This window comes from Crocodylus siamensis, chromosome 1 (genome assembly GCF_052110815.1).
Source record: "Crocodylus siamensis isolate JL-2025a chromosome 1, ASM5211081v1, whole genome shotgun sequence".
Classification (NCBI taxonomy): domain Eukaryota; kingdom Metazoa; phylum Chordata; order Crocodylia; family Crocodylidae; genus Crocodylus; species Crocodylus siamensis.
This window is the reverse complement of record NC_143395.1, coordinates 43,670,913-43,697,807: the sequence shown is the minus strand read 5'-3', so window position 1 is coordinate 43,697,807 and position 26,895 is coordinate 43,670,913. Positions and strand designations below refer to the sequence as shown.

Below are 26,895 nucleotides of genomic sequence, written 5' to 3'. Positions count from 1 at the left end.
GCTATATGTCATGTTTAATAATGATAGCTGCCAATTAGAGGTGCACAAATACATTGGTCCATATCATATTGGTACCAATAAAAGGAAAATTGACTTTATCAGCAATTGGCTTTCTTGGCCAATTAATGTGACTGATAAATGCCCTGTGCATGTGCTCAGCCAACAGTGCAGCCTCGCAGCTTGGAGAGCGGCATTCGGCTGGTAAGTTGGGGGGCAGTGTGGGGAGGAGCAGATTGAGGCCCCTCGCTCTGAGGGAGTGAGTTGGTCAGGGACAGGTGCTGCACAGCCAGGGCAGGACAGAGTGCTGGACAGACCCACAGCGGCTCGTCTAGGGAGGAAGGGGCAGATGGCTCCCACCACTATGCACATCCCCAGGGGAGGCATGGGACCATGTACCCCCCAGATTTTTGTGGGCCAAGGATGGGCTGCTGCTGCACACTCAGGGCCAGGGGCTGTCCTGGGCTCTTCCTGGCGGCTGCGCTCAGGTGGGGTGGGTGGTGGCTCTGGGAGGCAGTTATGGGGGCCTACAGTGAATTTTGGGGTGGTTTTGGCCCTCTTCCCACTGCTGCTGCCTGCTGTGCCAGGCCCAAGTGCAACCTTCAGGAAGAAGCTAACACAGCCCCTGGCCCCAAGTGTGCAGCAGCAGCCCACCCAAGCCCCACACAGATCCAGGGGAAGGGGGTTACATGCCCCCCATGCCTTCCCCAGGATTGCACACAGCAGTAGGAACCTCCTCCACCCCTGCACTCTCTGGATAAGCTTGCGCCCCACCTCGCCCCAGTCCCACTCCATCACCATGGGGGTCTCAATCTCTTTCCCCCCACCCATGCCCCTTCTTTGCCCCTTCCCCCTCCCCTCCCCAGCAGACTTACCACTTGGACGCTGCTCTCCAAGCTGCTGGGCTGCAGATTGGCAATTGGATCAGTATTGGTCAATTATGGCTGGTTAATAATTGGCCATTGGTACTGGCCCAAAAAATGGTTATAAGTTCACCCCTACTGCTAATATGTGGTCAGACCTATGCAAGAACTAGTATTCCCTAAAGTTTTCGTTAGTCATTGCTTTTGCATAATGTGTTGGCATTAGTGCCCAGCAGCATGAAGTACCACCTATCTTAATCAAAATATAAAACAGTGACAAAGGTTGCCAGATACTGGCCTTCAACAGCGAGTGCTCTAAGCCTGTTACATTGACTATCAGGACTTAGGTAACAAGCTGAGAAGCATATTAAAAATACATAAAGTGAACAAAATATATATTTTATTTAACTCTGCCCAATTCCTTTATCTACTAAAGGCCTACCCTAGCCATAAGCTATTTGATTGTTTAAAATCTTTTTCCACATTCATATTAAGTTTTATTCAAATTTATCACACAGGCTAGGGTGTCCAGGATTTACCCTACCAGAACATGAGCCAACACCAGTAGAAGGAGGAGTATCAAAGTCTCTGTTCTTTCCAGATGAAGCCATCAACAAACATCCTAGATTTAGGTAAGAGCATTTAGAAAACGCAGGTTGTTGAATACCTTTTAGTATGCATTTCTTACTGTGCTAAAAATATAACACTTGAATAATTGATGTCTGAGTCCCAAAGACAGACAGATATGTAATGAATACATATTTATGGTTAAAGAGACCCTTAAGAAAGGTAAACTGCAAAATTCCAGCAGCTTTATATGGTGAAATCTGTCATGAATAAACTTTTCTACATGTCACAGGTTAATAGGTTAATTGCACAATTGCCTTTAGACCAGCTACACATGCAAAATGGCTATTGGACCATAAAGCTCCAAACTGGCTCAAAAATGTGTACTAACTTTATAGCTGGCTGCTGTCAAGCTTTTATTTGCATGTGTAGCAGGGTCTTCCCTGCAGCTGGGAGCTCTGTCAGCTGACAGCTCCTTACTGGTGCACCATGCCTAGACTGATGGGACTCTTCCCGGCAGCACAGGAAGTCCTGTGATTGTGGAATTACACATTAGATCCCATTGTGTCTTTACTTGCATGTGTAGAGGGGGCCTCAGGTTAACAGCATTCAGTACCTATCTTAAAATGACTATTTTTTTTATAAGAGTTGCAACAGCCCCATCTGCCACAGCCCTTGGACTGCTTCTTACTGGTGTCCCAATCTGCATTGCTCTGGGAATATCGCAGCACCCTGGAATATATCTAGAGTATGGAGTTGGTCTGTTTGTGCATATGGTTCTTAATTTTGTGGAGCTGTATAGAGGTTTTTTGATCATAAGATTTAACCTTAGGAAAAGCATTCCAAATCAAAAAACACTTTTCTTTGCCTCATTCTTGTATGTCATAGGCCTCTTAATTCTATTTATGATATCTATATTATGTGCTGATACCACAAAAATAGGATTGAACTCAGTTGAGGGGAGGGAAACTGATTCTCCAACTGGTAGAATATGTAGTTATACAGAAAATGCATATAACGCAAAGGAGTGTTGGTGTAACAAGACTTGAAAAATTAATGAGAAGCCAAATGCTTAAACACTAAGAAGCTTCTCTGAGGAAATGTTTCAGCTAATCTCTTTCTGTTTTAGTACACTGACAAGAAACATTCGACACCGGAGAGGAGAGAAAGTAGTGATAAATGTACCAAGTGAGTAGACTCAGTGCTTTTCTTCAATTAATTGTTCAGTGTGGCATACTATTTATTGAGTACATGTATTTTTTACTTAGTATTTAAAGACAAGAACACACCATCACCATTCACTGAAATATTTCCCAATGATGATGGCGAAGCAGCTAAAGCAGCTAAACCAGACCATATATACATGGATGCCATGGGTTTTGGAATGGGCAACTGCTGCCTTCAGGTAAATTGTATCTGAGTTCAAAATGTAATAAAATAATGCAGATTTTTGCCATAAACTGCTCTTTCATAGACACATTCCTTAAAATGATTTGTGCTCAGGCTAGGTCTTTGTTTAAACATACTTTTATTTTGCACGCAGCCCTGCTTTCTTGATTATGGTTTTGCAGTTTGTTTATGATTCATTTTTGTCTGCTTATATCCTAATAACTTTGATTTGTCAGTATTTAACAACCTCTGCTTGCAAAAACAATAGGCTGTTTCAAATTGATACTGTTGCCTGCTTTTGGTCTTCATTAATAAAGGAAACAGTCATTTGCTGGACTTGAGGCTTGAGATAAGTTTCTTTCATGTGACCCTGTTTGGGAGTCTCACCATTTTTAAGTTGGAAGATGTGCAGCTCAAGCCAGAGGACCCCTTTCAGATTGGTGGAAAAACTTAGGTCACATTTCACTTCAGCTCACAGCTGGCCAGACATTTGGAAATAAGTGCAGGTCAGTTTTCCTCACCTAAGAGTGGAATTCTGTTAGTGGCTCCATTCTGTGGTGATCAGATGCAGTAAGGGCAGGGAATTCCAGCTGGAACTTCCTGAAGATTTGCCGAGGATAAATAACATGGATAAATAACATGTTTATTGGATAAATAACACGATCTGTTTATTCCAACATACAGTTGAAAAACTTGGCACCAACTCGTTTCCTTTTCTTCCTAGATATTTTTAGATATGCTTCAAGATGTTTATTCTTCCTTAGTTACATAATCCTTCTAACTAATCCACGGAGATCCCATTGTTTACTACTACAAGCCAAATCTTTGAGCAAGAAAATACCTTTTTTGCTTTAACTTACTGTTTTCCTTCATACTTCCTATCCATTCCTTCTGTTTTACCAACTTTTTTTTCTCGCTTAGGATAAAATAGCGCATCTGATATTATAGAGTGTTTTGATGCTCTTAATTTGGTTCTCTTAGAATGTTTGTCTAACGAATGAATTTAGCACAAGTAACTGCTGACTTGGTGCCTGTGGGTTTGACTTTTTATGTTACGTTCTGTTTTTACTGTTGCTGCTTTCTTGGTAAGTAGGAAGAGCTATGCTTCTGGAATTGAGTAAAATTCTCCAGGAATTAAGTAAAATTCTCTTGTTTCTCAGCATATGCAGCACTTGTAAAACTAACCGATTTTCAAACCGCCTTTGATTTAAAGGCCTTAATGAATTAATAAAATAGTCTCCCACACAGCAAGGTAAACATATTAATAAGAAGAAAGTGCACTCACTACAAATGCATCTAGGGAGATTCCAAGCATTCAGGTTTATTTTTACACTGTTAAACATGTAAACACAATGCTAACTTTTGAAAAATATGAACGTTTTTCATGTCATCTCTCTTTATATTTAATGATGACAAAAAGCAACAGATGACTAATTACACAGCATACTGTAAATAGGATTTTATATAACTTTAGATATTATTGTATGACCGCAAGTTAGTTAATATTCAGTGTCTTCCTAGTCAGTTTTTCCCACACTACATACTATGAATATTGCTTAAGAGAGACTGAATGATGATACAACTATGATAGATGTTGTAAGCAACCTGGAATTAAGACTTTAGGTGTTAACCATTGACTTAATGGAATGTAGAAAATAAATTAAGCCTATTATCTGGGAAATGCTTAATATACAAAGATATAAGCTTAACCCCCACACTTCAAAGCCAATAAGTCAATAAATGTATAGCCTGTTTTTGCCAGTTCCTACATAATTGTCACATCAAGTCCGTGTGTAATTATCCCATTGCCCTTGCCAGAGCATAAGCCAGGCGGGGGATTCAGTTCTGTGTAGAAGGCAAGGCAGATCTTTGCATCCACCCTTCCCAGAGGTTTCTACCTTGGCCTCGTGTCATTGCATTCCCTGGGCACCCTGCTGATCTCCACACAGTTCTGGAGCCCTTAACTGCCCTTAGAGGTATGAAATGTTACATTTTTCCACTTTTAGGGATCCTTTGGCTAGAAACAAGGATAATCCAGGAGTGAGTTAAACCCCCAATTTCATTTGATTTGGATTAAATCAGAGGAGCACTATTTTTTGCCTTTAGACTTGGGAGCTGAAAAGAAATACTTCTTCAGCAGACTTTTGTTTTCAGTTAGTAACATTCGGGTCTGATCATTTCTTTTCCATGTGTAGACTGGTTCCAAACCTGAATTTTCACCAAAGCGTTCATTTATTTTGCAGTTGGCTGGAGGCAACTGAGGCATCTAGGATTAAAGGCTTATTTAAAAATGGGTTTACCTGTAGAGTCAAGAAAATGCTATATCAGTAAATCCTCTCAGACGGCATTGCTTCAAGAAAGTTGACTCCTGGCATAGTTCCTGAAAGCCCATTATTATTATTGTTGCTGGAGATATTAAGTCCTTGGTTTTTCTTGCTTCTGGCTGATTGTTTGAACTCTTCATCTCAGCATCTAAAGAGTACCTTTATACTACAGCCTAAAATTTTTACTGAACATTGAAGTAATGGGAAGAGCTTTGTGACGTGGTTACTCCTGGTAGCAAGAATTGAGTGTTCTCATTTCCTGAACAAGTTAAAATAGTCAATGCAAGTGCCTTTTACAATACCATCGATTCCAGTAAATCTTTCAATGTCTGGAACAGTGAGTCTTCAGACAATAATAATTCTGCTTCTTCTAACAGGTAACATTCCAGGCTTGCAGCATTTCTGAAGCAAGATATCTTTATGATCAGCTAGCTACAATCTGTCCCATTGTGGTGAGTAATATAGTTATCACTAAGTCCTGTTGTTTACTATGTTAAAGAAAAAAATCCCATAAAGGACAGCAGCTTAACATACTGAATGGACTAAGTTGTCAGCAAAGGCATCTTTTTCAGCAGTGTGTTTCAGTGAATTGTTACACCCATAGAGTTTATTCTTGTTAGAATGATCTGAGGAACTTCCAGAAAAATCTGCTTGTCTGAGCACTCATTACATAATACCTTGCAATATGTACAAGACTCACTTAATTCAAATGTCAAGTACTGAGTAGACCATGGAAGGAATAGTTGTGACTTTTTTTTTATTTAGTAACAAACAAACTATGATTCTATGGGTACCAAAAATGTTTGTGCTGAGAGAGGCCCCAGTAGACAGAAGGCTAGAGTTTTACAGTCGCAGTTTAGGCATAACATGGCAAGGAAGTAACAAGGACATTTGCAAAAATGAGCAAATGAGAAGGTTATAGGCATTGTTTTCAGAAGTTGTCCTGGAATTTAGGACCTGTAGCCTGTGTTTTTCAAGTGAATTATAGGCAAATGAGATTAGATTATTTTTCATAGGCTTATAAATTGGACATTCTTGAAGAAGAACATCAAATACTAGATGGTTACCAACAAGGAAGGGCAGTGTTCTTTCTACTGCCTCAGTAGAAGACTAGTAGAATAATAATTTAAGTCATGTCTTTATTCACCTGATGTTAAATTTCCCATTCTTACCTACTCCCTCCACTGCAAATAGTTAGTTTGGCTACACAATACATTTCTTATTGCTCATAGAGAGGTATCCAGGGGAACGTAGCTAGTCCAGTAGTAAACTGTCTGTGAAATTGCGTAGCATTGGTATTAGTCACTTGGTTTATACTGTGATCTCATCTCTGACTTGGTTTTCTTTTAGATGGCATTAAGTGCTGCATCTCCATTCTACAGAGGCTATGTGTCAGATATAGATTGTCGCTGGGGAGTAATCTCTGCATCCGTAGATGATCGAACACGAGAGGAGAGAGGGTTGGAGGCAAGTGGTGGGCTAAGTTAGCATTTGTACTTCCTTGTGCTCTCATCACTCCCTTGGAAAAAAGAAACTGTTACTATCATTCTCTTATTTTAGAGAATAAAATTCTTTGACCACTGGAGAATATTGCCTTTGTAGTAAATGCTTCCAGAGGCCTAATGTTCTCCCCACTCATACTGCTTTTGGTGGAGATGCTATAGTTGGGGATTCTATTTAAACTCTGCTTTCATTCATTCACAACTTCCTGAAAATTTCTCTTGTGCTTCCCTTCCCCTACGTGTCTGAGATATGTTCAGAAAACAAACTTTGGATTCCATATTGTATAGGCTGTACCGTATCTTATCAAATCCAAGACTGCTTTGAATTTTAGATGACCCCCCCCAGTAATAAGAATGTATAACATGAAAAACATTTTTTTTATCATTTGTCCATGTATAAAATCTAATTATTAGGTGTGTGTGTGTGGGGGGGGTCATCCTTAAATTTGTCCTCCCTTCCCTCTGACCCCCTCCAGCTACAGCAAGGAAAGAGGTGGCAGAAGAGTCCTGAGAGAGACCCTGCCAGCTGATGGCAAATCAGGATAGCCCAGCCTTGAGTGTGGCTTTTGTTAATGCATTAACAGTGTTTGGGACAATAGTATAATTTCACAAACTGAGGCATCATTGCTTATTAGCTGCTAAAGTATTGTATTTTTTTTTAAAATTGTAGCCACTGAAGAACAATCGTTATAGAATCAGTAAATCCAGATATGATTCCATAGACAGTTATCTTTCTGAATGCGGTGAAAAATACAATGACATTGATTTGACCATTGACAAAGAAATCTATGAACACCTAGTAAAAGAAGGTATGTATACTGACTATGAGACTGTTTAGTCTTGTAATTCTTCTTTGACTTCTAGTTTGTTGCACTCCTAATAGGACTTCTATGGAGAAAGCAAATGGGTGGTCTAGTCAACAAGTAAGATCCTTGGTCTGCAGTGATAGAAGTGCCCGTTCCTTCAGCTCAAGCAGCTGATTTAGTGACATACTAACATTTGTCAAAAGCAACAGAGGGGACTGAGATGGAAAAAATGACAGCTGTACTCATCCTTAATAAATGCATCGATTTGGCAACTAGCATCGTCCTTTCTGCAATCATGTTACTTTTTTAATGCTGTTCATTTATTTCAGGTAGGATATGTAGGGTTGAGGAAGCCTTGAACAGTCATGTTTTCACCCTTGGTTACTGAGTAACTTGGCTATTTTATAAATTCCACTTTAATATCTCTGGTGGTAAACTTGATCTTGGGACTTTGTTTTATAGGAATTGATCATCTTTTGGCACAGCACATTGCTCACTTGTTTATTCGAGACCCATTGACTTTGTTTGAAGAGAAAATACATCTGGATGATGCAAATGAGTCTGATCATTTCGAGGTGGTATCTTTTTTAATAGTAATTTGATGAATGAATAGTCATAACTGCCTACCCCATATTTTACTGCTTAAATAGCTAATAATATTGACAAAAGGAAGGCGTAGAGGCAGAAACCAGGAACAGCTCATTTAAAACACCCTAAAAAACTGTGCACTGTGAAGAACTTTACTTTGAAGATGCAAGCATGCTGGGTTTTTTTTATGTTCTAAAATGTTTGGTTTTTCAGTCAAGAGAAGTGAGGGCTTCTATTTTAGGACTTCTAAAATATAAACAGCATTAGAAGCTGCAATGAAAATAAGAGAAAACACATGGGAGTAAAACCAAACCTCATCTTGTGTATAATCGGTATCTTGGTGAGTGTGACATACTGTCCTTTTTAAATGAGTAGGTGGTTACTCTTCTGCTTTTGAGTAGGACCAGCCGAGTTACTTCATATTACATCTTTAACGTGAATATAATGATTTGTTGAGGAGTCAGCAAATATTCTTCCTCCCTTCCCACCCTCCCCCCCCCACTTCCCCCTTGTATATGCTTCATAGCAATTAATGTGTTGTCTGTAACATAATATCTTGTTCCTTGCAGAATATTCAGTCCACAAATTGGCAGACAATGAGATTTAAACCACCTCCTCCAAATTCAGATATTGGCTGGAGAGTAGAATTCAGGCCCATGGAGGTAAGAAATAAATATGCTCAGTGACATATTCCATCATAAATGGAAAAATACTAGATGTGCTATTCAGTATCAAAACCTTAGTACTTATGGTATAATTTCTCCCCTGGGGATTGCTAGTCTTCTGAGATAAAGTAGACAATAGTGTTTAATCGGATGTGCTATTGGAATGTAGCCGGTGACACTAATAGGAACAGTGAGGGAGAAGCTGGATCTATTTGTTAAACCAGCTCTAAATGAAGCTTTCATACTCTGAGTATCCATCACCTTTCTTCTGAGGTTTTATCCATACTAAACAAGTCTTTATGGCATTGCCACCTTTGTCATGTTGTGTTGTTTTGGGTTTTTGTGTGTTTAACTCAACGGTATAATAGATCTGACATTTGTTTCCCCTCTTCTCCTTTCCTCTCCCCCTGTTCTATAATCCTTTTTCTCTCTCTTTTTACCATAAGCTTCCCTGAGCCTTCTTGGAAGGTTCTTTGTATGAAAAGGTGGCCCTTCAAACATGTAACTTTTTGGTTTCATTTAGAGGGCTGAATTTGCAGAAACTTGTCTGAAGAAGTGTGCACCTGATTTCTTATGTTAAAGGTCTGAGTATGTGAGCCTTGCATATACAGTTCTGCATGCCTAAGTACACATGTTCTTGCAAGTCCTTTGAAAATTTGATCCAAGCTGTTTCAACTTGATATTCAGTGACTTTATTTTTTCTGTTTGTAAGCATTCCACTGACTCTGATCCTTTGTTGTCTAGGTTCAGTTAACAGACTTTGAAAATTCTGCATATGTTGTGTTTGTAGTATTGCTAACCAGAGTGATTCTGTCATATAAACTGGATTTTCTCATCCCTTTATCTAAGGTAAGAGTGAAAGCCATTGCATGAATTTTGAAACTTGGGATGCTCTTTCTAAACATTAAATCAGTAGCTGGCAGTGTTTTTGCAACAGCGGGCCAGAATGACCTGGCATGGGTCCAAAGCAGGCGGGTACTGGGACCCACAGGCTAGTGCTAGGACTCGGCCACTGCTGCTGCCACATCTCCCCACTGCCTGGCTTATGATACAGCATTGGTGAAGCTTCTGGATTCATAGATTCATAGATGCTAGGGTCGGAAGGGACCTCAATAGATCATCGAGTCCGACCCCCTGCATAAGCAGGAAAGAGTGCTGGGCCTACATTACCCCAGCTAGATACACATCTAGCCTTCGCTTGAAGACCCCCAGGGTAGGGGAGAGCACCACCTCCCTTGGGAGCCCGTTCCAGACCTTGGCCACTCGAACTGTGAAGAAGTTCCTCCTAATATCCAATCTAAATCTGCTCTCTTCTAGCTTGTGGCCATTTATTTCTTGTAACCCCCCGGGGGGGCCTTGGTGAATAAATACTCACCAATTCCCTTCTGTGCCCCCCTGATGAACTTATAGGCAGCCACCAGGTCGCCTCTCAACCTTCTCTTGCGGAGGCTGAAAAGGTCCAGTTTCTCTAGTCTCTCCTCGTAGGGCTTGGCCTGCAGGCCCTTAACCATACGAGTGGCCCTTCTCTGGACCCTCTCCAGATTATCCGCATCCTTCGTGAAGTGCGGCGCCCAGAATTGCACGCAGTACTCCAGCTGCGGTCTGACCAGCGCCCGATAGAGGGGAAGTATCACCTCCTTGGACCTATTTGTCATGCATCTGCTGATGCACGATAAAGTGCCATTGGCTTTTCTGATGGTTTCGTCACACTGCCGACTCATGTTCATCTTGGAGTCCACTAGGACTCCAAGATCCCTTTCCACTTCCGTGCCACCCAGCAGGTCATTTCCTAGGCTGTAGGTGTGCTGGACATTTTTCCTCCCTAGATGCAGCACTTTGCATTTCTCCTTGTTGAACTGCATTCTGTTGTTTTCTGCCCACTTGTCTAACCTGTCCAGGTCTGCTTGCAGCTGCTCCCTGCCCTCCGGCATGTCCACTTCGCCCCATAGCTTAGTGTCATCTGCAAACTTGGACAGAGTACATTTCACTCCCTCATCCAAGTCGCTGATGAAGACATTAAAGAGTATCGGTCCAAGGACCGAGCCCTGCGGGACCCCACTGCCCACACCCTTCCAGGTCGAAACCGACCCATCCACCACGACTCTCTGGGTGCGACCCTCCAGCCAATTCTCCACCCACCGGACTGTGCAGTCATCCAAGTCACAGCCCCTTAACTTGTTCACCAGTATGGGGTGGGATACCGTATCAAAGGCCTTCCTGAAATCCAAGTATACGACATCCACCCCTCCTCCTGCGTCAAGGCGTTTTGTAACCTGGTCATAAAAAGAGACTAGATTGGTCAGGCATGATCTGCCTGCCACGAACCCATGCTGGTTTCCCCTCAGCATAACTTGCCCTGCCGGGCTCTCACAAATGTGAGCCTTGATAATTTTTTCAAAGACTTTGCCAAGGATGGAGGTGAGACTAACTGGCCTATAGTTGCCTGGGTCCTCCTTCCTCCCCTTCCTGAAAATGGGAACCACATTGGCCCTTTTCCAGTCCTCCGGGACTTGACCCGTGCGCCACGAGCGTTCAAATATTCCCGTGAGTGGCTCTGCAATGATGTCGGCCAGTGCCTTCAGTACCCTCGGATGGAGCTCATCCGGGCCTGCCGACTTAAAGGCATCCAGTTCTTCCAAGTGACCCTGCACCACCTCAGGGTCCACGCATGGAAGTCTGGTGCCTTGCTGCTGCCTCCCTACACTCCCAGTGAGAGACTTGGATGTAGCACAGGCCAAGTCCCCTGCCACTGAACACCTTTGACATCTCCTGGCCCTGTGGGTCAGATCAGGAGAATGTTTAACCAATCTTCTATCATAAAAGTTAGGCATCTCCTATGATAAATTAGATTTAAATTTTTTGCACTAGTCCTGTGCACATCTGCTTTTTCTTTAAAGGCTCACTTCTGCAGCAACCCACATAAGTACCTGCACATTTTAGTGCATTTCACAAGTCACTAGACAAGTCCAAGCCTTATTTCAGCACTGCAGACTCTCTTAGAAAATATCCTTATGCCACCTTGCCATTAATTATTTACATAAAGAAATTAAATGCATATTATTAATACCCTTGCTTGGATTGTAAACAGTACTGTAATCCTTGTCCCAGAGCAAGGACTCTCACAATATGCATGTAGAACATCTTGCACATTGGGACCTCACTACCATCATAACAGTTTACACAGTGCACCCTAGTGACTGTAACTGTGAGAGAGTGCTTATGCTAAGCAAGGCCTAGCATTAAAAAAAATGCACTGAAGCTCCCAGAATGCTTCAAGGAGGTTGAGGAGTCAGCGATTGACATTCTGGTAATCACTTTCTGACCCTTAGATGAAAATACTGAATTTCTGACCTTTAAACAATGATAAAAATAGCAGACATGCCGCTTACATTGTTAAAAATAGGAAACTGCATGGCTAAACCACAATGACGAAAAAACAACCGCATATTATGTCAGTTTTGATATGTTAAACCTGCAAAAACCAGCAAAACATATAGATGAATAATGTATTTAGGTTATAGAAAATTAGCATAAGAAATATAAAGGTCATTAAGGATTAACATAAGAAGTGTAATGATTATAATACAAAGCGTATCACCTGATATTATAATATAGATAAGTTAACTAAATAACCAATAGAAGTAAGAATTAGAAATGCATATGTATAAGTGTTATCATATATAATTAATAGTAAAGTTATGTTAGATGCCTCACTTCCACCATGGGGACAGTTTTGTATCTTTTGCCTAAAAAAAGATAAGGGACTCCTTTTAAATGAGCTGTTGGCCAGTTCTGAGACTACTGAATCAGGCAGCCGCACCTAGCCTCCGGGTTAGAGAGCAAGGGCTTGATTTGGGAACCTCGTGAACCAACAGACCTCCTTTAGTTTATGACTTTGTGAAACAATAAAAGTTTTAAATTGAACAGGTCTGAGCCTGTGCTTAATTCAGTCCTATATAATTCGGCATCGAGCTCCCACAACTGCAGGCTGGGGCCAGTGGCAGCATTGCAGTCTTCCCGGTGCTTGGCGCAAGGTGTGTCAAGCAGTGCTGCTGGCCCCAGCCTGCAGCAGCTGCCTGCTGAAACCCTGCACACAGATCGGGGGCTTGAGCCCCCTGGGAAGAGCTGCGGGAAGCGATCAGAGAGCTGAGGAATTGAACTAGGAGCTACATGTCAGTATCAGAGCAGTCATTCCGTGACTCCTCTTAGTTTTTGTTTCCCTGCAAGCCCAGGTCCGAAACGTTTCAGAGCCTTCCGTTTTGATTTGGATTTGGTCTTTTGGGTGCCAAAAACAGCCCCAAATACCTCTGAAATGAAACTGCTACCAAAATTTTGTACAGCCCTAATAAACTGGTCTTACATGACAAATTGTTACTGTGGGAGCTCGATGCCGAATTTTTTTTAATGCTAGGCCTTGCTTAGCATAAGCACTCGCTCAGCAGTGGTAGCCTGCTGAAACCCAGCACAGAGATCCGGGGGCCCACACCCTCTGGGAAGAGCTGGGGAATGATCAGAGCAGGGGAATCAAACTGGTGATAGGGAATCCCTGCCATATGTCCTGGCTCCGAAGGGAGCAGAGATCTGCGCCAGGGTCTCCTCCCTGCTGCTGCCCACCTCACACAGCCCCACATGGCTGGGGTAGCATAGGGTGGGCAGCAGTGACGAGAAGACCCCAGCACGGATTTCTGCTCCCTACAGAGCAGAGTTGCACAGCAGGGAGCAGCAGGCTTGCTCACCTCTCTGCACTGCTTCCCTGCCCTGGGACCCAGCGTGACGGGGATCAGAGATCCATGTGGGGGTCTCCTTGCCTGCCCAGCTGAGTAGGGCTGTGCAGAGTTTCCCTTGCAGCCCATTCAAAACAGATTTGCAGGAGATTCAGCCAAAACGAAGCAGGACAGTGATCTGAAACACTGAAATAAATCACTGTCCTCCGAAACAGCCGAATCCGAAATCGAATCGAAACATACCTGTTTCGCACAGCCCAATGATTTATAATTTCTGCCATCTTGCTCAGTTCCACTGACCTCTGGTCTGTCTTATCTTCTCCTGTGTCTTGATGAAAGATACATGAAAGTCATGCTGCAGATATTGTCTTGGTCTCAGCACTATGTAGAAATGTTTCCTACATACAAGCTACTTTTAAAAGAACTGTATTATGGTTGTAGACTCCGGGACCCAGAAGTTTGGAAATGCCGGAATTATGGTTGCTCATGCAACCTGATTTCCTTCCCCACTCCAAGGACTCCTGCCTTGTTTAGGATGCAAGCAGCTATTCAATAATGTTTTTATTATTGATCAGTATGACTCCATTGCTTATTTACTGAACAGTATTCAAACCCTTCTCTGGAAAAGCACGCACATAGCTTGAAAGTCTTTTTAATACCCCTGTGAGCTGAGGGGTAATGGTATACCTGTCTTATGGATTGGGAACCACAGAGGTTTGGTAGAAGAATCCACTAATTTGGGGTCCCCAGTTTTAGATGTATGGGACCTGTTTCAGTTACCCCTGCCTCCAAGATAATACTTAATATTCTATGGCAACTTTTTAAAGCACATCTCTGACTCCAGCTGCAGCTGTGACTGCTTCATTCAAATTGGCATGGCAAAATGTATTTTTCCTGATCTTGCTTTTGGATGAACAATTTTGGCTTAAGATTTTTGAATAGCAGCCTTACACAGGCACTTGACAAGGAAAACTTGGTCTAAACACTGACAGACAATTGAGAAGAGCATCTAATAATGGGAAGCTTTGCACAACTTGAATATGAGTGTTACCAGCCTTGCACACAATTTCATTGATAGTATCTTGTGCAGGGGGTCAGACATGATGATCCTTTGGGGGCCCTTCTGACTCTACAATCTGTGAATCCTATTGCTGGTATTCATTCTTTAACAGTTCTAAGAACAATAATAACAGAAGCAACTTTAAAAAGCTAAATACTTTTTGGAGTCTGGTTTTTATATTTTAAAAGTAAGCAACAGAAATGTCTTTGAGCATTATCCAGTACCACATCTGTGGTCTGCAGGTAGGAATGAACATAAATAAGCAGGCACGTAAAATGATCATTATGTGAAGTGCCTTTAAAGTCTGGCTCATTACTTTTTGTTAGTGAAAGCCAGTTTAAAATTGGGTCAAGTACATGGTGAACCTAGATCCAGTAAAAAATTAGGTCACTCAGACCTGTTGAGGCTTCATCAGAGATTTACATGGCTATTAGTAAACCTGCTTTTGTCACTTAGACTAAGGATTTATGGGGCTATTCTCTCACTAATGCCACCTCTTCAGCCTCGTAAGTTATGCTTGTTTAAGAATGGTTTTAATTGTTCAAAATAGTCTAAAGAGTATTGTCGCAGAGCACTGAGGTGCTCTGCTCCTATAAAGAGGGGAGGTGTGTCACAGAGCATGCAGGTGCCCTGCTCCTTAGGGTGGAAACAGCTAGGCAGAGGGCCCTAGCAGGGAGTAGGGAGCTCAGCTGCTGGTTACCAGGGCAGCCACAGTAGTAATAAAGAAGCACAGCTGTGGGTTGCCCAGGGAACTGGTGAGTCAGCTGACCGGAAGGGGCAGGGCCTGACCTATATATAAATTCAGGCTGAGGCCAGGGATGGCGTTCTCTGTCAGCGGCCATAGGGGTGGGATCTCTGCTGGAGCAAGAAAAGAAAAAGGCCAGGGTGCACAGGTAGTTGTTACGGGTGAAACAAGGAGACACCCTGTGACAGGCTTGAAATGTGGTTATAGCCAGATGGCTTAGTTTATGTTGTAGCCAAGGGGCTTGAGTTTGTGTTGATGATTTACTGTTTACAACCGGAGAACCGGGTGAGGCTATTAGGAGTTGGAGGAGGCCTCATAGGGGCTCCACAGTAGCATAGGGACCCCGGTGCCAGAGAGGGCACAGCATTCAGGGGTGCACTGACCTCAGCCCGGAGAAGGGGAGCTGAGAATTAGAGGCCAGGTAAGGCTGAGGCTGCCTGAGCCCAGCAGGAAGTCGAGACCCTGAGGAGGAGAGTTGGGGCCAGGCACAATGACAGCCACCTGAGCCCCAAGGCTGCGGTAACCACCAAGGCAAAGGGGGTGGTATGAGAAGGCCCCCTGAGGCAAAGGGGGCGGCGACTGACGAGTGCCAGAGCACCTGTGGGGCACGGGGTTGTGAGACAAGACTGCGGAAAGCCAGAGCGCCAGAGGGGGTGCAGAGAGCCAGACAGACCGAACGACGTCTGGGATATCTGCAAGGCTTGGGGCATGGTACAGGGGCGGTTGGAGCCACGCATAGCCCATAAGGCTGGGGTGCACTGAGTCGCACAATACTGAACTGGGGCCAGGATACAACAGAGCACCATGTCCAAGGGGACAGAAGGCAGCCTCCCTTATACATATAAAGATCAAGACGTGGCAGGAGAGAATGAGGGTGCTTTAACACAAACTTGGCACAGCAGGGGGCATTAGGGGAAATCATGGCCACCCCTAGGACCCCATGGTGTGACAAGTATACACAACTATATTATAGTACACTAGTAAAGGATTAAGAGAATAGATATTTCTGATATACTTAAATAAGACTAAAGACAGGTGTTTTTGTAACTTCTTTAACACTTTTGCATGGTGTTTAAAAATAAAAGAGCAAAAGCCATGTAGTAAATCCTATCCCTTCCTCCAAAGACCATGTTAGTTGTTTGAAAGTGATATTCTGTTTACTCCCAACAAACTTACCAATTAAATAATTTGAATACAGTTTTTACAGTTGCTTGCTGGCATTGCTGCAGAGCTCATTGAAGGCTCAGATTTTAAAATCTTTGCCCTAAACTTCTATTTTTCTTCTGCCTGAAACATACAGGTCACTTTTGGGATTGCATTAAATATATAATTGTATCCTCACTAAATTGGTAAAAGTCCCCTTTTTTGAAAGTGTATTTTGGGATGCATTGAGTTTCCTGCAAGTTTGAAGAAAACTATTTCCGATAGCTGTACTCTGACTGCTTTCTGGTTAAATCTCGTTTAAAAAAGAAGCCTCTTCTTTTTAAAACAAAAAACAAAAAAAACCTCCCATTCTAGTCCTTCATGTCTTGTACTGTAACAACATAGAGGTGCACCAATACATTGGTCCAATGTCATAAATTTCATAGATTTCATAGACATTAGGGCTGGAAGGGACCTCGGAAGATTATCAAGTCTAGCCCCTCACCCAAAGGGCAGGAAGTCAGCTGGGGTCATAGGATCCCAGCAAGAAAAGCATCCAGTTTACTCTTGAAGGTGTTCAATGTAGGTGCTTGAACCACCTTCGATGTCAGGCTGTTCCAGACCTTGGGGGCTCGGACAGTAAAGAAATTCTTTCTTATGTCCAGCTTGAAACGGTCTCGTAGTAGTTTATGACCGTTTGACCTTCTGACCCCTTGGGGCGGTCTGGTGAACAGATGTTCCCCCAGATCCTGGTGGTCACCCCTGATAAACTTATAGGTGGCCATCAGATCACCCCTGAGCCTGCACTTTTCCAGGCTAAAGAGTCCCATGTCTCTCAGCCTGTCATCATAAGGTCTGTTTTCCTGACCTCTCATCATGCGCGTGGCTCTTCTCTGGACTCTCTTGATCTTCTCAACATCCTTTTTGAATTGTGGAGCCCAAAACTGGATGCAGTACTCCAGCTGCAGCCTCACCAAGGCAGAGTACAAGGGATCACCCGCCTGGATCACCTGCCTGTCTTCTGGTGGGGACGCTTTGCCCCAAAGTTTGGTGTCATCGGCGAACTTGGCCAGTCTGCTTCTGACTCCATTGTCCACATCATTAATGAAGATGTTGAATAATATGGGTCCAAGCCTAGAGCCTTGGGGGACCCCACTGGTCACAGGACACCATGATGAGTGACTGCCATCAATTACAACCCTCTGGGTCCAACCACAGGGCCAATTTCCCAGCCAGCGGATCATGGTGGACCCAGGGCCACAGTTGGCCAGTTTTGCCAAGAGGTGATTATGGGATAGCAGATCAAAGGCTTTTTTGAAGTCAAGATATATGACATCAATCTCTTCTCCCTTGTCCAGGTGATAGGTCACCTGGTCGTAGAAGGAAATGAGATTGGTCAAGCAAGACCTACCCACACCAAACCCGTGCTGGTGTTACAAATTACGCTCTTAAAAACGCATGCAGTTTGCTCTAGGCTGGGGCAATGATCACGCAGAGCAAGTATCCAAAGTCAGATACAGAATCTTTATTCACTGCAGCAAGGTGCCTCTGAGGAGGGACCCCACCTACCAGTTATAATACTATTTTATACCTTGTTAGTACGTCAGCAGTAGTTCGTGATTAGCTCGTGCTTGTAAGAATACCCAATCATCTACTAACTAAATTACTATTCTATCTAATCAAGTGACATTGTGCGCGTGAACACTGAAGTTTAACTCTCATGACTGCATATTCTATATATTCTTGCCAAGTAGCCTGCTTGAAAGAAAACAATCTTTGTACTGCTTTCAAGGTTCCTCTGTTGATGAGGCTCCTCTGTTGACCGGATTCAGCTAGTGTCATCTCTTATCAGTAACCCTTTACGCAGCACTTCTCTTCTCACCCGTCTAGTATGTGCTGTGTCCACTTCTATGTATTGAGGTTAAAGGTAAAAGAAATGGCCGTACTTCTATATTGCAAAATCCCCACACAACGCTGGCTATCCCTTAAGATGTTGGCGTCGGCCAGTCTGTTAAGGATGGCCTCTTTAATAAATTTTTCTAAGATCTTCCCTAGGATAGAAGTCAGGCTGGTGGGCCTATAGTTAGCCAGATCCACTTTCCTCCCTTTCTTGAAGATAGGCACCACGTTGGCCTCCTTCCAGTCTTCAGGCACTACACCAGAGCGCCAAGAATTTTCAAAGATCCGTGCCAGGGGCCTGGGCTATGAAGCTTGCCAGCTCCTTGAGTACCCTGGGGTGTAGATTATCAGGGCTGGCTGACTTGAAGGCATTCAGCTTCTCAAAATATGCCTTCACGAGGTCAGCTTTTATGGAGGGCAGGGGATCTCCCTGTCCCTTAGCGGGCTGAGACTGATGAAAGACGGACACAAAGTACCCATTTAATAGGTTGGCTTTTTCCTGGGTGTCAGTTGTCAGTTGACCCATCTGATTCAGCAGGGGTCCAATGTTGCCCTTGCTTTTCCTCCAGCTCCCCACATATCTGAAAAATAACTTTTTATTGTCCTTGATGCTCGAAGCTAGTTGGAGTTCAGTTGCAGCCTTGGCTTTCTGGTTTGCTCCCTGCGGGACCAGACCAGTGCAGAATAATCCTCCTTGGAGTTGATTCCCGTCCTCCATCCTTTGTAGGCTTTTCTTTTTAGCCTTAGGAGATCTGCTAGGTCCCTGGAGAGCCAGGGGGGCTGCTGTGCCCTCTTGCTGCCTTTTCTTCAAGATGGAATAGAATTAACTTGTGCATTTGAGGATCGCTCCCTTGAGAAGCAATCGCCTTTCTTGAACCCCCCTGTCCCTGGGGTCATGGTCCCTTAAGGCCTCACTGACAAGCCTCCTGAGCTTGTCAGAGTCGGCTTTTCTGAAGTCAAGGACTTCCGTGTTGCTGACTGACTTTACGGTGGATGATAAAGGTGATCAGCTCATGGTTGCTGTTACCCAGCTTCCCATCAATCACTCACTAGGTTGCCGATTTGGTCATCCCCTGTAACCAGTACCAGATCGAGCAGCACTTTGCCTCTTGTTGGCCCATACTCTTTTTGAGTCAGGTAGAGGTCATCCACGCATGAGAGGAAGCTTTGCGACCACTTGGATTTTGCTGAGTGGTCCTCCCATGAGATGTCTGGGTAATTGAAGTCACCCATGACAACCCTGGTCCTGGAGCATGCAGCCTCAGTCAGTTCCCGGGCGAACTCCTGCTCAAGCTCAGGACTTTGGGTGGGAGGTCTGTAGTAGACTCCCACTGTGTTGTGTCTCCTGTGCCGTGTTCCCCATGAATTTTAACCCAGAGGGTCTCCAGTCATCCACCCTGGTCGCCAATATCAGCGTGCAGGGACATGTAGCTTTCCTTAACATAGAGAGCTACACCCCTGCCCCTTTTTATCTACACGATCCCTCCTGTACAGGGTATAGCCACCTATACCCATGGTCCAGTCATGGGTGGAGTCCCACCAGCTCTCTGTTATCCCAATGACATCATAATTATTTGCATTGAGCAGGAGGACGAGCTTCCCCAAGCTCCTGGCATTTGTGTACAGGCAGGAAAGTGTCCCCTTGGGGAGGCTCTTGTCTTGCCCACAGATTGTACCAGGGCTGGGGCAGGGGTGGGCTCCCTTAAGTGCCTTGGCCCGCTGGCTTTGCAAGCGTTGCTCAGCAGGCCAGCAGTGGCAGTAGTGCCCCCATCCCCCAGCGGGCTTAGTTTAAAGCCCGGTGGAGCGGGTCAGCCAGTCTGGCTAAGAAGAGCCTCCTCCCCAGGGGAGAGAGGTGGAGGCCATCTCTTCCCAGCACCTTGCTGCCTCTCTCGCCAAAGAGCGGGCTGTGGTCATGGAAGCCAAAGCCTTCCCGATGACACCAGCACCGCAGTCTTTGGTTCACTGCGTGGATCCTCCTCTCCCTCCTCAGCCCATAGCCCGAGACTGGGAGGATTGAAGAGAACACCACCTATGCCCCCAGACCCTTTAGCCCTGCTCCCAAATCCCTGTAGCGCCTCATGACCCAGCTGGGAGCGCTCCAAGCAGTCTCATTGATGCCCACATGAATAAGGAGCATAGGATTGGTCTGTGGGCTGGAGGAGCTTTGTGATCTTCTTCGCAATGTCCCAGACGTGGGCCCCCGGGAAGCATCAGACTTCCTGGGCTAAGGGGTCAGGGCGGTAGATTGCCCCCTTAGTCCCCCTCAGGATGGAGTCTCCCACAACAAACACCTTACATTTTGTCTTGGGAAGAGTGGGGATGGTAGCTACAGTTGAGCCTGTGTTGTCTGTGGGAGCTGGCAACTCAGCAGGCTCTGCTGGAGCAGCAAGAGGTGTATACCTGTTGCTAAGCTCCAGCAGGGCAGTGGCCTTGGTGTGGCAGGCCTTAGCACCTTTGACCACCTTGGTCCATGCCTCTGACTGGACAGAGTGGGAGGTCTCAGAGTCCTCCTTTGTCCTGGAGGGAGATGGTGGTCTACCCTCCGTCTCCCAGTGGAGAAGGGCCTGGCAGTAGGAGTCAGTCTCCTGCTCACAGTTCCCTGATGGCACGCAGTCTCTGGATTGTGGCCTGGAGCTCCTCCAGCTGCCAGAGACCCCAAAAGGGAGCAGACCCCACACGGGCAGGTGGCCATGCTCCCGGGCCCCAGAGCCTGAAAAAGGGACAGGCAGCGCCAAGAGCCAGGCCCTCCGTCTGCGTGGAGCCCGGAACCATGGGCTCCATCTAGGTGGCGGTCTCTGAGGAGCCCAAGGGGTGCGGCACGTGCTCATCCATGTCATGCCTCTGGTAGGCTGGCTATGGCTGGGACTGTCTACCCTGGGGAGTTTGCAGGCAGGGCCTCGGGTCCTCCTGCACATCCTCCTGCGTGAACTCTGTGCTAACTCACGTGCTGGCAGACAAGCGCTCCTGTTTGCGCAGCCTGTTCACACGGCTCCAGTCATGTAGCTCCCTGGGGGGCTGGGCCAAGAAGGGGCCTGGGCGGGGGCTTGACTCAGCCCGGCTCCACGCAGCCACTGCCTCCCATTCAGAGGGGGGTTAACCCTCAGCACCGATATAAAGAAAACTTTCTGTATTGGAAATCAGCCTGATGCAGCTAATAATTTGTCCAATAAATGTTGGTGCATGTGCGCAGCGCAGCATTTAGGCAGTGAGGAGTCAAGCCAGCAGCATGGAGAGCTGCTTGCAGCTGGTAAGTGGTGTGGTGGGAGGGGATGTGAAAGGGGTTTGTGGGGGAAAGATCAAGGCCCCTGTGGTGAGGGAGGGTGTGGGGCTGGGACAGTTGTAGGGAGAGACCAGCCAGGGCATGGGACAGAGATGTGATTTGGTTGGGGGGTGTCAGCTCCTGCTACTGTGTGCAGCTCATCCGGTGCTTGCCTGCTTGTCTGGCAGCTCTAGCTATTGCTCCTGCCACTGTTCTGTGGGGGTGGGGCATGTTACCCTGAATCTGGACAGGGCAGGCTGGGGCTGGGGCTGTGCTAAGCTCTCTTCCCAGCGGAGTGGGCCTAGGTTGGGCTGGGCCGTGCTGGAAGAGGGCTATGGAGGGAGGGAGGTGAAGCTATGACAAATTTTGGGGTGGCTGCAGCCCCCCCCCCCGCGCAGCCCTGCCCTGCTAGGAAGAGCTTGGCATAGTCCCAACCCAGATCCAGGGGCACACGCCCCCCCATGCCCTCTTTCATCAGTGGCAGAAGCAGCGGCAGGAGCCATCAAATGAACACCAGACAGTCCACACACAGCAGCAGGAACTGCCCCCCTTTCCCCTTTTCCTGTACCCCCAGATGAGCCACAGCTTTGCCCTGCACCAGCCTCAGCCCTCAGCTGCAGCCCACCCTGCACTATGCAGATCTTGGGGGCACATACCCCCTTCTGCTCCCTGGACGAGCTGCTTGCAGCTCTGTCCCGCACCTCTCCCTACCCTGAGTGGGCAGCATCTGCCCCAGCCTTAACCTCACTCCCTCCCTCATCTCAGGGGCCTTGTTCTACACCCCTTCCATCCCTGCTTCCCCTTCCACCACACCAAACTTATCAGCTGGACACAGCTCTTCAAGCTTAAGAGCTGCGTATTGGAAATCAGATCGGTATCAGCCAGCATGCCTCCTTAAAAACTGGCTATTGGCATTGGCCTCAGTAATCTGTATTGGTGCACCCTTACAATAATACCATATTTATTTACAGGTAAATAAAGAAGTTTACTTGACAGGATATAGGACATGGTGAACAGCTGCTCCTCTGGTTAAGCTTACGGTTAATAGATTTGCACAGGTTGGCTCTAAGATAATTACCAATTATTCATATCCATATTTTCCCACTGGTGCCACTTACTGACAATGGTGCTACACTTCAGTAGAAAGAAGCTGTTTGATTCTGTGAGGCATGTTTAACCTTTGAGAAATGAAATAAAACCCATGGTTTCCAGTGGAACTTAGTTCATCTTAGAGAAATTAACAAAATTGTATCTAGAAATCCTAGCTTCAAAGTCCCATAGGTAAAGTCCCCATTTTCTGGAATCTAATAAATAATTTCTGGGATTTTTCTCATAACTAGGTTGATGAAAATATGAAGGTAGCCCAGAAACGAGATGCTGTCCGGCAGGGGATGTTTTATTTCAGAAAAGATATTTGTAAAGGTACTGAGCTTGCTATTTTCAGACGTCTTCTTAAAGACCAGTTCAGGAAATGCACACAACTAATTGGTTTTTCTTTCCCTTCTTGCCTTATTAGGTGGAAATGCTGTTGTGGATGGATGTGGCCCAGCTCAGAATGGGACAGATACAGATGCGGAAGAGTACATCTTAATGAGCATAGATACTATCATCAATGGGAAGGTGGTGGAAACTTAAATTTGGAATCCTGAACTAGTTTTCCTATTCACAAAGTAACCCAACATGTTAATTTTGACCATGTGTTATCTTATGCAGGAAGGGGTCTTTCCTGGTTTAATCCCTGTTCTGAACTCTTACCTTGAAAACATGGAAGTGGATGTGGACACAAGATGCACCATTCTAAACTACCTGAAGTTAATAAAGAAGAGAGCCTCTGGTATGACTAACACTTGGTTGGGTGCAGAAGAAACTAGACCTTGACATTTCTTTTCCCCCACCATGTGAGAAACAAGCCTCTCAGCTGCTTTCTGACTGTAATCACTGTACCTACCTCATATAGATGGTGTTACTTTTTGCACCTATTGAAATATATGGCTGAAAGTGACCACCTAGGTCTGGAGTCCTATGGGGCATTGCAGTAATGAAGGGTGTTTTTTTTTCATTTGGTCTGGTTTTTTTTTTTTTTGGTTTTTTTTTAATCCCAATTTTTACTTCTTCATAATATCCTTTCTTTTAAGCATGTTAACATCTGCTGTGTAATTGTGTTGCATGCTTATTGTTTGTACAGTGCATGAGACACAATGCAAATGTGAAGGTTTATATACTTCATTCAAAATCGGGTACAAACAAAAAACCTTAACTACAAGGAAACTGCTTATGCAAACACCACAGTATATGAGCTTGGCTGCATATTATTTTGGGTAATACAGTTAGGGACTGGTTTTCAGTTTTATAGAAGATGAATCTCTTAATGCATGAGTTACCAAATCAGTTTCTGAATCCATGATTTCACACACACCAAGAAAAGGCTTATCGAGTCCCTCCTCAATTTTTTAAAATGCCTTTAGCAAGGAAATAATTTTGTAAAAAAAATTGCATTTATAACAAGGGTGCTTAACTTTTGGTCCATGAGCCAAATGCAGCCTGCACAACCACAGCATCTGGCCCATGGGTCAAGAAATTTGGTGGCAAGGAAGCAGTAGCCATCAATACTGCCACCCTCCCTTGTTGCCAAATTCCCATGTCCCCTTCCCTCTACACAGCTGGTTTGGGGTCAGACCAGACCCTTTTCCCTCTGTGCGACCCAGTTGAGGCCAGGTTGTTCCTCACGCCACTCCCCATGGCCACTGCAGCCACCCTCAGTGACAGATCAGGGCCACATGTAACACCCATTCTTTCTGTGTGCCAGCCTGGCCCACCATGGGGGAAAGGTTGAGCACCACTGCATTATAACATTCTTTCTACCATTAACTTTAATACTGCTGGTAGATGCTCTTGCTTTTGCTTTGTTAAATCTCAAAGCATACTTTGTTCAGAGTTTTTTTGTTGCGTTGGCTTTTATCCACTAGCAGCACCTTTCAAAGGACCTGGCAGTACTCTGGTTGAGAATCACTGATCTAACTCTAAACCTCAAAATGAAGGCATGAGTCTAGTCAAACATCCACCTGAGTTTACATGTCCTACAGGGCTGATGTTAAGACAAGCCAGATTCTGTAGTCATACTTTTCCTTTTTTTGTGGTATTTCCAGCCACTCTTGACTAACCAGGTCTGAATGACCAGTTGCCTGTTTATAGTTGGGTCTGATGGGACTCGCCTTTTGCCTAAGTCTGAAACAAGGTTCAGACTTGTGCTTCTGGGCCTTAGCTTTCATGCCACTGCACCTGTACAAAACTTTGTGTGTGTGTAAATATGGAACTAGAAATATTTGTGAGTATAATGTACTTAAGTAGATGCTAAAAGAAGAATATCAGATGTCTAAAATATGACTTCTATTTCAGGAGAGTTAATGACAGTCGCCCGGTGGATGAGGGAGTTTGTTGCTAATCATCCTAACTACAAGCAAGATAGTGTGATAACTGATGAAATTAATTATAGCCTGATTTGGAAATGCAACCAGATCGCGCAAGGACAGACAGAGTGCCCTGAATTACTTGGAGCAGGATTTAACAAAAAACACAGTGGAATTAAAACTGGTTCTTCTTAGTGAAATGCTTTCTAGCAGTTGTAGAAAGTGTAAGCATTCTAGTGAAGCACTAGGTATAGTACTGTGACTCCAGTACAGTTTTGTGGTGTGAAGACCAAAACAGGTAAAACTGCACTATGAAAAGGGCCAATCTGCCTAAATATTTGTTTAAGGCTTCATAAAATGGATATATTCTTATTGCTGAGGTTTATACAGTGTATCTGTAAATAGTAAAATATTTTTATGATTAACATCAATGTATTTTAATAACATTGTACCTAAAGTTATTGTGAACCAGCTTGTAACTTTTTTATGCTCATTCTGGAAAACAGGATTGTCCTGAACAGCTATGTAAATGTAATGTAATGGTACTTATAAATTATATATGCATTCCAGATATTGAATGTTTACTGTAATTTTGTTACCTGGAATGTACTAAATAATCTACCTTATTTTAAAGAGTTTTTGGGGACCTGACTCTCAGACTTCTCTTCCCAGTCTGTTTTTAAAGGCTATTTAAAAGAAATGAACATATTCTGCCTATTCCACTTTGCAGGAATCCCTCAGGTAGCACAATACCTGCATGCACTCATCAACCACAAAACCAGTAGAATCTGTTCAGCCTTCCTTCAAATATGCAAAATCTTTGTTTCCTGATAGCCAGAGCCCCAAGAATAGGCTTGCCTCATACCCTACAAGAATCATTTGCACAACCACACACCATGTGCTCTTAAAGCACCTTTTATTGAATGTAGGGTTGGGGGCGGGGGGGGCGTTATTTGTAATTCTGTTAATTCCTCATACTCCAGCAATTTCCCGAAATTCATTTTTGCCCTGAGCTTATGTTTTAAACAAAAGGGGCAGGAAAGCAGGGGAAGGGCAGAAGAGCTGGAATATTGAGAAATGTTTAAGTGAAATGAAATGTTCTGGATGCCAGATTTATTTTGTGCAGCTAATTGTTTTTTCCCCTTCAATTGCTGCTGTTTCTAAACAATGTGTTGAGCACATAAAATAAATAGTAAAACAAATGAGAGAGATATTTGTTCCTCTTTTGTCTCTCACCCCTAATTATAGTCAAGGTATTGCTTGTTAGCATGCTCCTTTCCTATAAAGTACTTTGAAAGGTAGCAGAGAGTTGTAAGAGAACCCTAATCCTTGCATTAAATTGTTTGAAAGAAAAATCATGAAATGCACTAATCCTTTGAATCAGGAGCCTAAAGTATAGAGAGACTGTAAATAATTTAAAACTTGGCCATTAGAGCTGTATAACTTAAGTTTCATGGGGGCTTTTTACTTTGTTTCCTAACTGGCTTCTTAAAGTGACTTACTGCTTGGTAGATTATGCAAAGCTTTAATACAAGCATATATAAATACCTAATATGTAATTTTTAAAAAGGAACTAATGGAAATTTGCAGTGAAGCTCACCAGGAAACAGCTTGTATGTATTGATATTAGAATTTGTGCTGTGTTCATAGGTGTGGTTTAGAGAATAAAAGAATGCTTCTTTCTGCTACTGGTGATTTTATTTTAATTGGGATGTAAGTGACAGGTGTATGCCCATTTTAGTTGGCAGAATAAGAAAATAAAAAATTAGATTTGCAGTACAGTGGTCATTTCAATGTATACAAGTCAATAAATATTGGGTCTGAAAGGAAGAATTTTGCTGTTTGGGTCTTCACAATTGTTGGATCATGCTGCTCTTGGTCATGGTCATTTTTTTTTAAGTGGCTAATCCTGAACATTATCACACCATGTAACATAAAATTCCTGTGCTTCCTTCTG

The 26,895-nt window shown here is 44.2% G+C and overlaps 1 protein-coding gene across 2 annotated transcripts in view; it reads left to right on the top strand.

Annotated features, from left to right (window-relative positions):
- GCLC (glutamate-cysteine ligase catalytic subunit) overlaps positions 1–26,626 on the top strand; it is a 58,005-nt gene extending 31,379 nt beyond the window's left edge. For both annotated transcript variants that reach the window (XM_090033807.1, XM_090033817.1), the window contains 13 exons: positions 1,379–1,492; positions 2,557–2,615; positions 2,696–2,832; positions 5,518–5,592; positions 6,491–6,607; positions 7,313–7,451; positions 7,911–8,023; positions 8,606–8,698; positions 9,446–9,550; positions 22,872–22,953; positions 23,048–23,151; positions 23,245–23,365; positions 24,928–26,626. In XM_090033807.1, the coding sequence (XP_089889933.1) occupies positions 1,379–1,492; positions 2,557–2,615; positions 2,696–2,832; positions 5,518–5,592; positions 6,491–6,607; positions 7,313–7,451; positions 7,911–8,023; positions 8,606–8,698; positions 9,446–9,550; positions 22,872–22,953; positions 23,048–23,151; positions 23,245–23,365; positions 24,928–25,133 (1,465 nt within the window). In that variant the 3' untranslated portion in view covers positions 25,134–26,626. The remainder of the gene's footprint in view (positions 1–1,378; positions 1,493–2,556; positions 2,616–2,695; positions 2,833–5,517; positions 5,593–6,490; positions 6,608–7,312; positions 7,452–7,910; positions 8,024–8,605; positions 8,699–9,445; positions 9,551–22,871; positions 22,954–23,047; positions 23,152–23,244; positions 23,366–24,927) is intronic.
- Positions 26,627–26,895: the final 269 nt, after the last annotated feature.